General features: G+C 55.9%; 1 protein-coding gene across 2 annotated transcripts in view; it reads left to right on the top strand.

The window, feature by feature from the left end:
- The first annotated feature begins 823 nt into the window (after positions 1 to 823).
- Positions 824 to 11,527, top strand: part of LOC128765531 (titin-like) — an 80,332-nt gene continuing 69,628 nt past the window's right edge. Inside the window, exons 1-32 of one of the 2 annotated variants that reach the window (XM_053876238.1) lie at positions 824 to 1,225; positions 1,731 to 1,781; positions 1,912 to 1,947; positions 2,559 to 2,609; positions 2,738 to 3,136; positions 3,211 to 3,489; positions 3,560 to 3,829; positions 3,896 to 4,035; positions 4,113 to 4,239; positions 4,454 to 4,720; positions 4,807 to 5,073; positions 5,213 to 5,476; positions 5,540 to 5,679; positions 5,751 to 5,877; positions 5,940 to 6,206; positions 6,285 to 6,551; positions 6,627 to 6,893; positions 6,964 to 7,103; positions 7,245 to 7,371; positions 7,436 to 7,578; positions 7,650 to 7,773; positions 7,841 to 8,107; positions 8,179 to 8,276; positions 8,338 to 8,506; positions 8,579 to 8,848; positions 8,925 to 9,191; positions 9,260 to 9,538; positions 9,808 to 10,216; positions 10,302 to 10,426; positions 10,481 to 10,747; positions 10,819 to 11,088; positions 11,180 to 11,479. In XM_053876238.1, the coding sequence (XP_053732213.1) occupies positions 1,138 to 1,225; positions 1,731 to 1,781; positions 1,912 to 1,947; positions 2,559 to 2,609; positions 2,738 to 3,136; positions 3,211 to 3,489; positions 3,560 to 3,829; positions 3,896 to 4,035; positions 4,113 to 4,239; positions 4,454 to 4,720; positions 4,807 to 5,073; positions 5,213 to 5,476; positions 5,540 to 5,679; positions 5,751 to 5,877; positions 5,940 to 6,206; positions 6,285 to 6,551; positions 6,627 to 6,893; positions 6,964 to 7,103; positions 7,245 to 7,371; positions 7,436 to 7,578; positions 7,650 to 7,773; positions 7,841 to 8,107; positions 8,179 to 8,276; positions 8,338 to 8,506; positions 8,579 to 8,848; positions 8,925 to 9,191; positions 9,260 to 9,538; positions 9,808 to 10,216; positions 10,302 to 10,426; positions 10,481 to 10,747; positions 10,819 to 11,088; positions 11,180 to 11,479 (6,562 nt within the window). In that variant the 5' untranslated portion in view covers positions 824 to 1,137. The remainder of the gene's footprint in view (positions 1,226 to 1,730; positions 1,782 to 1,911; positions 1,948 to 2,558; positions 2,610 to 2,737; positions 3,137 to 3,210; positions 3,490 to 3,559; positions 3,830 to 3,895; positions 4,036 to 4,112; positions 4,240 to 4,453; positions 4,721 to 4,806; positions 5,074 to 5,212; positions 5,477 to 5,539; positions 5,680 to 5,750; positions 5,878 to 5,939; positions 6,207 to 6,284; positions 6,552 to 6,626; positions 6,894 to 6,963; positions 7,104 to 7,244; positions 7,372 to 7,435; positions 7,579 to 7,649; positions 7,774 to 7,840; positions 8,108 to 8,178; positions 8,277 to 8,337; positions 8,507 to 8,578; positions 8,849 to 8,924; positions 9,192 to 9,259; positions 9,539 to 9,807; positions 10,217 to 10,301; positions 10,427 to 10,480; positions 10,748 to 10,818; positions 11,089 to 11,179; positions 11,480 to 11,527) is intronic. The other variant, XM_053876239.1, reaches the window with a different exon arrangement.

The following is an 11,527-nucleotide window of genomic DNA, read 5'->3' as shown; positions in this document are numbered from 1 at the left end:
GTTGCACCTGCACCACAGACTGAAAGGTGTCCACAAAGTGGAACAGGAAGAAGAGAGGTGTCTTCAGTGGAAGCAAACATCATTCCTCATCCAGCCACAGTGCAAGACAGGCAGAAGGAGAAGCTTCTGGATGGAGAAGCAGAGTGGTGTTCACCTGTGCCTGCAGTGCCAGCACCAGGTAGATCTTGTCTCTTCGTCTGTGTCACATGACCCCGCCACACCGACTTGAGGGGCCCACTTTGTTCTTCATTATCTTCTTAACTCCCTCTTTAGATGAGATTGTCTTCTACTCTTCCACTTGTTGTGCTTGTTGATTCTCTTGGTCTCATTCTTTTCTCTCCAGAGAAGAAAAGCTCTATTAAACCTGCTCCTCCTCCTGCTGCAGAGAAGCCATCTCCTCCTGCTGCTGTGGAGAAACCTGCTCCTCCTGCTGTGGAGAAACCTCTTCCTCCTGCTGCAGAGAAGCCATCTCCTCCAGCTGTGGAGAAACCTGCTCCTCCTGCTTCTGTGGAGAAACCTGCTCCTCCTGCTGCAGAGAAGCCATCTCCTCCAGCTGTGGAGAAACCTGCTCCTCCTGCTTCTGTGGAGAAACCTGCTCCTCCTGCTGCAGAGAAGCCATCTCCTCCAGCTGTGGAGAAACCTGCTCCTCCTGCTTCTGTGGAGAAACCTGCTCCTCCTGCTCTGGAGAAACCTGCTCCTCCTGCTGCTTTGAAGAAACCTGCTCCTCCTGCTGTGGAGAAACCTGCTCCTCCTGCTTTGAAGAAACCTGCTCCTCCTGCTGTGGAGAAACCTGCTCCTCCTCCTGCTGCAGAGAAGCCATCTCCTCCAGCTGCGGAGAAACCTGCTCCTCCTGCTGTGGAGAAACCTGCTCCTCCTGCTGCTTTGAAGAAACCTGCTCCTCCTGCTGTGGAGAAACCTGCTCCTGCTCCTGCTTCTGTGGAGAAACCTGCTCCTCCTGCTGCTTTGAAGAAACCTGCTCCTCCTGCTGCTTTGAAGAAACCTGCTCCTCCTGCTGTGGAGAAACCTGCTCCTCCTCCTGCTGTGGAGAAACCTACTCCTCCTGCTTCTGTGGAGAAACCTGCTCCTGCTCCTTCTGAGAAACGTTCACCTCCCACTTCTTCTGTAGAGAAACCCTCTATGAAGATACCCACATCTCCAACTGGTGCAAAGAGAACGTCTCCTCAGCCTTCCACACCTTTAGTGCCACCTGCCTCTCCTTCTTCAGGTATTTCTTGAGATAAAGCCACTCTTCTCTTCATTCATTGATGATCCATTCATTCATCTCCTTCAATAGGTCACTCACCTTCTCATCTTTGGTTGTTTGTCCTCTCACCTTCTCATCTTTGGTTGTTTGTCCACTCACCTTCTCATCTTTGGTTGTTTGTCCACTCACCTTCTCATCTTTGTTTGATTGTCCTCTCACCTTCTCATCTTTGTTTGTTTGTCCTCTCACCTTCTCATCTTTGGTTGTTTGTCCTCTCACCTTCTCATCTTTGGTTGTTTGTCCACTCACCTTCTCATCTTTGTTTGTTTGTCCTCTCATCCTCACATCTTTCTTATTTCATCTGCTTGCCTCCCCATCTTTGTTTGTCGGCGGGTTTTTTTTATCTTTGTCCATATGTCCACGTTTGTGCAGATCTTCTCTCCAGCCTCATGTCTGTCTGCTTCTTTCACTTCATGCTTACACGGTTCCAGAAAGTTCCTCAAGATTCTTGCTCTTGTGCCTACAGAGGAGCGGAAGAAGACTCCAGAAGACCTAGCAGAAGTCTGGACCGCCACAGGTACTGTGCTCTGCTCTTCCCCTCCCTCTGTCTCTCTTCTCCTTGTCTTCATTCTATTCTGCCGCTGTTGGCGCTGTGACGTTGACTCTTCAACCACTCGCCTCGTCTAATTTTTGCTCAATTCTTTCAGACAAGGAACCTGTTTCATGTCCTGGACCCACTAAAGGTACACGTGTGTGTAGCTGTGTCTTATCGCCACATGTGTTCACACGTTATGGTATCTGTGTGTTGTGTGAATGCAGCGCCTTTGTCTTGTCTAAACCTGCGAGAGGAAAAAACCAAACGAATAGTTGGAGATCCAGAACCAGAATCGGAGATGATGAGAGTCCAGAGCTTAGTGATAGAAGCTTCAGACCCAGACAGACAGCGACAGGAGTAGTCGAGACCCCCTAAATCGAGGAGGAGTCCGGAGCGGTTGTGACTCTTGGGAATGACCAGGTGCCTCCTGGAGCTGTCCAGGTGAGAGGGACCTCAACCTGTCTGGAGGAGTTGGTGAGAGCAGAGGATGAGGGCCTAGCGCAGGGCGACGGGCTTGGTTCCTGCTAACAGTTGTAGGGCTGATACACACACACCTGGGGCCCGGCCAGGTGAGAAGAGGCCCGCCACCAGCATCATCATCATCATCATCATTGTGGTTCTGGTTCTGTTCATCTTCTCACTTGATGAATCGTTGTTCTCCATTTCGGCTCTTGTTTGTGTCACTTGGCTTCTTGGGTGGTGGTGCTGTCAGTGCCTCGTCTTGTGGGCTGGTCACCAAACGTTTGGTTTCTTCTCCAGATGGCAAACCATCGGAGGAGGCCCCTCGCGGCCGCGGCCGAGGATTTGGGGGTGAGAGAGCAAGTCTCCCATCTTTGAATGTGTTTGTTAGCTGTTGCCTCACTCACAGGGTCACAAGGTAGCACCACTGTCTGCACTCAAGCTGGTGTAGCTAACTGGCTGCCTGTCTGACCTTTCAGTGAGACAAACGCCGTCTCCTGGGGACGGGGGGCGTGGCCGGGGCCTGAGACCTGGCGGGAAAGGCCCCTCTCCCCCCGAAGAGCCTTTTGCCGGATTCAAGCTGAAGGCTGTGCCGCTGAAGTTTGTCAAGCCCATCAAAGACATCGTGCTGCAGGAGGCGGAGTCCATCGGCTCCTCTGCCGTCTTTGAGTGTGAAATCTCGCCGTCCACGGCCATCACATCTTGGATGAAGGACGGAAGCAACCTACGTGAAGGTCCCAAGCACAAATTCACCGCGGACGGCAAAGATCGCAAGCTGGCGATTATTGACGTGCAGCTGTCCGACACGGGCGACTACACCTGTGTGGCCAGGAACGCCGGCAAGGAGGTGACCTGCACCGCCAAGCTGATCGTGGAAGGTGAGTGCGCTTCAGAAGCCGCGCCGGAGTCGACGGCAGCCTCACGTGAGCTGTGTGTGTGTGTGCGCGCGCAGAATTGCCAGTCAAGTGGGTGAAGGACCTGGAACCAGAGACCTCCTGCATGAAGGGTCAGCCGATGTACCTGACGTGCGAGCTCAACAAGGAGCGCGACGTCGTGTGGAAGCGTAACGGAGAACTGCTGAAGAAGAAGGCTGGCAAAGTGGCCATCAACATCATTGGCCTTCAGCACGCCGTCACCATTCAGAACGCCACGGACGAGGACGCCGGGGCCTACACCTGCGAGGTGGACGGGCAGCCTGACGTGAAGACCACCACCATGGTCAAAGTCATCGGTAAGTCTTGGTGCTGGCACGGCCGTCGGGCCGCGACAAGACCTGCTCCAAGGCCTGTTTGTCTCCCCAGAGATCATCAAAGACTGGCTGACCAAGCCTCTGCGGGACCAGCATGTGAAGCCCAAGTCCACAGCCACCTTCCGCTGCGAGCTGTTCCGAGACACTCCCAACTGGAAGTGGTTCAAAGGCGAGGCGGAGCTCACGCCATCGGACAAGGTTCAAATCGACAAAGAGGGAGTCAACGTGACGTTGAACATCAAAGACTGTCAGCCGGACGACGTGGCCGAGTACACCATCGCGGTGGAGGACCGGAAGTACACCGCCAAGCTGACGCTGGGAGGTCCGCCTGCCTGCAGCTCCGAGTCGCTGCCCACAGAACCTTCTCTCACTGCTACTGTGATTTCAGAGCGCCAGGCAGAAGTGCTGAAGCCACTGAGCAGCGTGGAAGTGGTGGAGAAGGACGACGCACATTTCGACACGGAAATATCCGAGGAAGACGTGGCTGGCGAGTGGAAGCTGCGGGGGCAGGTCCTCACCCGCTCACCGGTGAGTCCAGACAAGCCGCACGGTGGGGCGGGGCGGTTTGTGCGGCCCGACTGAGACCCGCGTTTTCAATATTTCAGAGTTGCGACATCAAGTCAGATGGCAAGAAACGTTTCCTGACGCTGAAGAAGGTTGTGTTGGATCAGGCTGGAGAAGTGTCCTACCAAGCGCTCAACGCCATCACCAGTGCCGCGCTGACTGTCAGAGGTACGTGCTTGTCCTGCTTGTGGCGTCATGTGACGCTCCAGATCAGCTGACTCCAGGCTGGTGTCGCCGTAAACGCTGAGCCCGTCATGTCGCGCCTCGGTGAAACACGCAGCTCGGCCATAGTCAGTCAAACCTGCTGCACCTGGCTGACCCCTGACATGCCGCGGCGCTCTGCTTCTCATCCATCCGTTGTCGACTTCTCATTGGTCTGCAGAGATCCAGATGGGCTTTGTTGAGCCTCTGAGGGACGTTTGTGTTCCGGAGAAGAAGCAGGCTAAGTTTGAGTGCACGCTAACGCGTGAGGTGCCCAAAGTTTTGTGGTTTAGAGGGGCAGACGTCGTGACCCCAAGTCCCAAGTATGACATGATTGACGATGGTCACAAGCACTTGTTGCTTGTAAACTGCTGCGACTTTGATGACGAGTCTGAGTACTCAGTGGAGGTTCTGGACCTTAGATCCACCGCACGGTTGTCGGTAGAAGGTAAGTGCGGCGCCCCCTGCTACCCGCTGGCGTGTGGCGCGCGCCCTCCACCCCCCCGCTGTCTCACATGACTTCCTGCATTTTAGGGAAGAGACTGCAGTTTGTTCAGTCTTTGAAGGATCAAACAGTGAAAGAAGGCAAAAGTGCCGAGTTTCAGGTGGAGCTGACGCACGACGATGTGCCAGTGGTTTGGTACCGTAACGAGGTGAAGGTTCACGTGAGTCGCACTGTGGTGACACGTGTGCAGGGAAGGAGGCACACTCTGGAGCTCAATGCTCTGAGTCTGGACGACACGTGTCAGATCACGGCAGAGGCCAAAGGAGTCAAGTCCAGTGCTAAACTGTCCGTGATAGGTAACCCGCCCGTTCTTCTCTGTGTGTGTGACTGACAGGTGCATGAGGACGGGCTGCCCGGGGCTCGGACCCGGCTGCTCCAGCTCTTCAGACATGCCCGCCAATGTTGCCGGTTTGATGAGGTGTGGTTGTGTTGCAGAGGGCGACCCCGTGTTTGTGGTTAAACTGAAAGACTTCACAGCCACGGAGAAGGACGAGGTCTCGCTGGACTGCGAACTGAGCAAAGACGTCCCAGTGGTCTGGTTCCACAACGAGAAGGAGCTCACCGCATCGAAGCTTGTGCTGATGCGGTCGGAGGGAACCCGCAGAACCCTGCTCCTGAAGAAGGTGGAGCTCAGCGAGCAGGGGAAGTACACCTGCGACTGCGGGACGGACAAGACGACGGCCACCGTCAAGGTGGAAGGTGAGATGGTCTTGACGAGGGCCGCGCCAGCCGGTGAGAATTAACCCTGTCCTACACCTGCAGCTCGCGACGTGCGGGTTCTCCGACCCATCTACGGGGTGGAGCTGTTTGATGGCGAGACTGCCCGATTTGAAGCGGAGATCTCTGAGGACGACGTTGTCGGAGAGTGGAGCCTGAATGGAAATGTGCTGTCGTCATCCACCGTAAGAACCCAGTCCATCTCCTGTCATCACGCAGTCTCACCGCCACTCTGCTCTCCATTTTGCTCCCGCAGAACATGGATCTGATCCAGGAGGGATCCAAGCACACGCTGATCCTCTACAGTTGTCAAGTTCCCATGAGTGGCGAGGTTTCATTCCGAGCGGCTAACGCTCACTGTGCGGCTAACCTGAAGGTCAAAGGTAGGTCATTAGGCCAGAGGTCGGGAAGCACGAGAGCCCATTCTCTTGGCCTGTTGCTGCAGAACTTCCCCTGGACTTCCTCGCCACCATGACTGACGTCCACGTGTACGAGAAGGACGACGCTCGCTTCGAGGTGGAGGTCTCGCGGGCTCCCAAGACTTTCAGGTGGCTGAAAGGTTCGGCCGAAATCACCGCAGACGATAAGTATCACATGACCCAGGAGGGCAACGTCTTTGTCCTGCTGGTACGCTCCGCCTCGTACGACGACGAAGCCAAGTTCATGTTTGAGGCCGAAGACAAAAGAACCAGTGGGAAACTCCACATCCAGGGTGAGTGTGTGAGTGGCATCGCCGCTGACGTGCCGCTGCTGAGCCGCCTGTCTCTCTCTCTCCCTCTCTCTCTGTCAGGTATCCGTCTGGAGTTTGTCCGGGCGATCAAAGATGTCACAGTGAAGGAGAGGGAGACGGCTGAGTTCAGCCTGGAGCTCTCACATGATGACATCCCCGTGGTTTGGTACAAGAACGAGGTGCGTCTGCACCCGAGCAAGGTAGTGCACATGAGCGACCGCGGCCGGGTCCACACGCTCGCCTTCAAAGAGGTGACCATCGACGACACCTCCATGATCAAAGTGGACGCCATGGACAAGAGCGTGACGGCCATGCTTAATGTGATCGGTCGGTCTCGTCACAGCCGCAGGTGCAGCGCAGCGAGTGGCCCAGGCTAAACCTCGTGTTGCCTTTGTGTTTCAGAGGGTGACCTCTACTTCATGACCAAGCTTCAGAACTACACCGCGGTGGAGAAAGACCAAGTCTCGCTTGTCTGTGAACTCAGTAAAAGTGTGGGCGATGTGCGCTGGCTGAAGGACGGGAAGGAGTTGACCACATCCAAGAACATTGCCATCCAAACGGACGGACGCCGGCGGATCCTGACGGTCCGCAAGGCCCAGAAGTCCGACATCGGCGAGTACACCTGCGACTGTGGCTCTGACAAGACCAGTGCTCAGCTCAACATCGAAGGTACCCTACTTGGCCCTTGTGGTTCCCCAGTGAGTTCTGGAGACCAAACACCGGCTGTGTGTTCTTTCAGAGCGAGACATCAAGGTCGTCCGACCGCTCTACAGCGTGGAGGTGACTGAGACGGAGACTGCCAAGTTTGAGACTGAAATCTCGGAGGAGGATGTTCATGCCACGTGGAAACTGGGAGGCGTGGCCCTCCACCCCTCTCCTGTGAGTTCAGCCTCTCATATTAGGGCAGCAGGTGGCGCCCACAGAGCTGGCGAAGCTCCTGTCAGCCCTTCATTCAATCCCGAGTCGTTTGATTCCAGCGAGTGCTGGACTCGCCCTTGACGTGTCCCTGTCGTGTTGCAGGATGTGGAGATCAAGGAAGAGGGACCCAAACATCTGTTGATTCTTTACAACGTTCGACTGGACATGGCTGGAGGCGTGGACTTTGCCGCCGCTAACGCCAAGTCTAACGCACAGCTTCGTGTCAAAGGTGTGTCCTGGGACGGCGTGGAGGGCCTCGCCCAGCGCGGCTGACGTGCGCCTGTCTCTTCCAGCTCGGTCCATCAGTGTGCTGCAGCCCATGAAGGACGTGACGGTGACAGCAGGGGAGAGCGCAACCTTCGAGTGTGAGCTGTCGTATGAGGGTATAGAGGTGGAGTGGTTCTCTGGCGGAACCAAACTGGAGGCCGGTGATCGGGTCAGTCACCTCTTCACAACACTCTTGTCAAACAGATCCAGCACAAACTGACTCTCTTCCCACGACTGTAGGTGAAGACTCGCACGGTGGGCCGCGTTCACACTCTGACTCTTCGTGACGTCAAGCTGACGGAGGCCGGTGAGGTCAAGCTGACAGCCAAGGACTTCCACACGCAGGCCCAGCTCATCGTCCTAGGTGAGCTCACCGAACCTGAGGGACTTCACTCAGAGCCCGGACCTCTACGTCTCTCTTCTGTCTCCAGAACCGCCTGTGGAGTTCAGCAAACCTCTGGAGGACCAGAGTGTGGAGGAGGAAGCCACCGCCACTTTGGAATGCGAGGTCTCTCGAGAGAATGCAGAAGTCCAGTGGTTCCGAGAAGGACAGGAGATCCGCAAGACCAAAAAGTATGAGCCGTCAGCTGACGGGCGCAAGAGGACGCTGGTCATCCACGACTGTGGTCCCGATGATGCCAAGATGTACACCTGCAGCGCCAAGGAGTTCAAAACCTCTTGTTTCCTGGAAGTAACGCGTAAGATGAGCGACCCCACCAGAATGTGTCAGGCGCCGGGCTGTCAGTGGCTGACGTGTCTGTTTCTGCAGCGCCGCATGTCGAGATGACCAAACCGCTACAGGACGTGGAAGTGAAGGAGAAGGAGTCTGCCAAGTTTGAGTGCGAGGTCTCTCGCGAATCTGCCAAGGTAAGGCTGCGTCTGGAGTGGGGAGGGGGAGGACCCCGGGGCTCACCCTGGGCTTCTGCAGGCACGCTGGTTCAAGGATGGCAGTGAGATCCGCAAAGGGAAGAAATACGAGATCATCGCCAAGGGACGCCAGAGGATCCTCGTCGTACACAAGTCCACATTTGATGATGAGGCGGAGTACGAGTGTGATGTTAGAACGGCCAAGAGCTGTGGCATGCTGACGGTCATTGGTGAGTCACCCGAGGCTGCGCCGCGCACCCCGCCTCCTCCGGCTGTCACCACATCTCTCCGTGTCTTTGCAGAGGAGGATGCCAGATTCACCAAGAACCTGTCCAACGTGGAGGGGACAGAAACGGACAGTGTGAAGATGGTGTGCGAGGTGTCCAAGCCTGGAGCGGAAGTCAGGTGGTACAGAGGCGAGCAAGAGCTGCCCGAGGGCGGGCGCTACGAGCAGATCCTGGATGGACGAAAGCGAATTTTGATTGTCCAGGACCTGAAGATGGAGGACGCAGGGGAGTACTCCTGCAAACTAAGTCCCACTGTCAGGACCTCAGCAGAGCTCCGAGTCAACGGTACGTCGGCGGTCCTAATTCTCTTCCCGTCTCTTGTCGCTCCTCTGATCCTTCTGCTGACCCCTCTCTTCTGCAGAACTGGCTGCAGAGTTCATTGCGAGGCCTCAGAACCAGGAAGTAGTGGAGGGAGAGCGAGCAGAGTTTTCCTGCTCCGTATCCAAAGACACCTTTGAGGTGAGGTGGTACAGAGGTGGCGAGGAAGTCCTCGCCGGTGAGAAGTACGAGATAGTTAGTGAAGGAAAGAGGAGGGCGCTCATCGTGAAAGACTGCGAGCTGAAAGACGAGGGCGGCTACGTAGCCCACATCGGTAGCGTGCAGGCCTCAGCGGACCTGCTGGTCACTGGTAAGTTTCCTGACTTCCTGTCTGGACACCGGCGTGACTCTGAACTCTACGTTGTCTGTCCATTGCAGAGAAACTTCGGATCATCACACCTATCCGCGACACCGTTGTCAAAGAAGGCGGAGAAATCGTCTTCAACTGTGAAACTAATGTGGACGGAGCCAAGGCCAAATGGCTAAAAGACCAGGAAACTGTGTTCGAGAGCAGCAAGTACACGGTGAGCCAGAGAGACAACGTCTTCTCGCTGAGGATCCGAGATGCCCAGAAGACTGACGAGGCCAGCTACACCATCAACCTGAGCAACCAGAGAGGAGAGCAGGCGTCCAGCACGGCCGGCGCCAAGGTGGCAGGTAAGGAAAGCCCCGTCCATCGTCCACATGTCCACGGCTGGTGTCTCAGCTGCCACTGCAAACGTGTGTTTTGGTCAGAATCTTCCGGTTGTTAGAAATCACTTGACTTGGCCACTGAGCGATAGAAACGGATGAAGTAGAAAAGTCACCTGACCAGTGTGGCCAGCTTGAGTGGCGCGCCAGGTTCGCTTCCTGCGTCACGCTGACCCTGGAAGGACTTGAATATCTGTAGCTGACCTTGAGTCAATGACCTTTCCATTCCGCTACAGAGGAGAAGCTGAAGTTCCTGGAGCCCATCGAGGACTCGGAGACTCAGGAGAAGAAGACCGTCGTTTTTGTGTGCAAGGTGAACCGGCCCGACGCCACGGTGCACTGGAAGAAGGCTGGCGAGGAGGTGGCCTTGAGCAAGCGGGTGGTCTACAGAGTCGACGGCTTGAAACACACGCTGACCATCAAGGACTGCCTGATGGAGGATGAGGGTGAATATACAGCGGTGGTCGGTGAAGACAGATGCTCTGCGGAGCTGATCATCGGCGAGGCACCAACAGACTTCACAAGTCACATCAGAGACCAGACAGTGACTGAGTTCGAGGACGCCGAGTTCAGCTGCCAACTCTCCAAGGAAAAGGCGGCCGTCAAGTGGTACAAGAACGGCCGCGAGATCAGAGAGGGCCCCAGGTAAATGTGTGGCCAGTGGCCAAGTCAGTGTCTCCTGCTGCCTCCTGTCCTGCGGCGTCCGTCACCCGCTGCTCTCTTCTCTCAGGTACCGCATGGAGAGGGAAGGGAAGACCTGCAGACTGGTGGTGAAGGAGTGTCGACCAGACGACGAATGTGAATATGCTTGTGGTGTGGAGGAGATGAGGACCAGAGCCAGACTCTTCGTGGAAGGTACGCTCTCTTCATCCATGTGAAACGTGAGACCAACTCTGTTTTGTCCCGCAGAGACCCCGGTGGAGATAGTCCGCCCCCCACAGGACATGTTTGAGCCTCCAGGCTCAGACATCGTCTTTGAGGTGGAACTGAACAAGGACAGGGTGGAAGTGAAGTGGATGAGGAACAATATGATCATTGTCCAAGGAGACAAGTACCAGATGATCAGTGAGAGCAAAGTCCATCGGCTGCAGGTCTGCGAGGTCCGGCCTCGAGACCAGGGAGAGTACCGCATTGTTGCCAAGGACAAAGATGCCCGGGCCAAGCTGGAGCTGGCTGGTGAGTGGCTGCACGAGGATGCAGCAGAGTCTCTGTCGGAGCTGAGTTAAGGTGCCGTTTTGTCCCTGCAGCCGTCCCAAAGATCAAGACCACAGACCAGAATCTGGTGACAGATGCCGGGAAGCCGTTTGTCATGGGAGTGCCGTATGATGCCTACCCTCGTGCCGAGGCCGACTGGTCCTTCAAAGGCTCTGCTCTCCCAGTTCAGAACATTGACACTTCAGCTGATAAGACAGAGTACCGTCTGAAGGCTCCAAGCAAGGAGGACCAGGGCCAGTACAGGGTGGTCATCAGGAACAAGCACGGCCAGGGAGAAGCTGTGATCAACCTGGATGTGATTGGTGAGAACATCCGAGCACGCCAAGACCTTCCTGAATGAGCCACGTCAGTGCAGTGTGGCTGTGTCTCTGAGATCTTCTTGATGGTTTCTAGATATTCCTGGACCGGTCAAGAACCTAAGAGTGATTGACACGGCAGACGGCGAAGTCAGTCTAGCATGGGAGGAACCGGAGACCGACGGTGGGAGCAAAATAATGTCGTACGTGGTGGAGCGCCGAGACGTGAAGCGCAAGACCTGGACGCTGGCGACCGATCGGGCAGACACCCCGGAGTACTGCGTCAGCGGCCTTCAGAGGGACTCCATGTACTTGTTCAGAGTCTGTGCCCGGAACCGAGTGGGAAGCGGACCATCTGTGTCCACAGAGGATGCGGTCCAGGCCAAGAACAAGTTTGGTATGTGGAATGCGCGGTGGCTGCGAGTTAAAATCCGAACGCGACTCA

The sequence above is a fragment of the Synchiropus splendidus genome, chromosome 10 (genome assembly GCF_027744825.2).
Source record: "Synchiropus splendidus isolate RoL2022-P1 chromosome 10, RoL_Sspl_1.0, whole genome shotgun sequence".
In the NCBI taxonomy this organism is placed as follows: Eukaryota; Metazoa; Chordata; class Actinopteri; order Syngnathiformes; family Callionymidae; genus Synchiropus; species Synchiropus splendidus.
The sequence above is the reverse complement of the archived record's forward strand: the minus strand, read 5'-3'. Positions and strand labels throughout refer to the sequence as shown.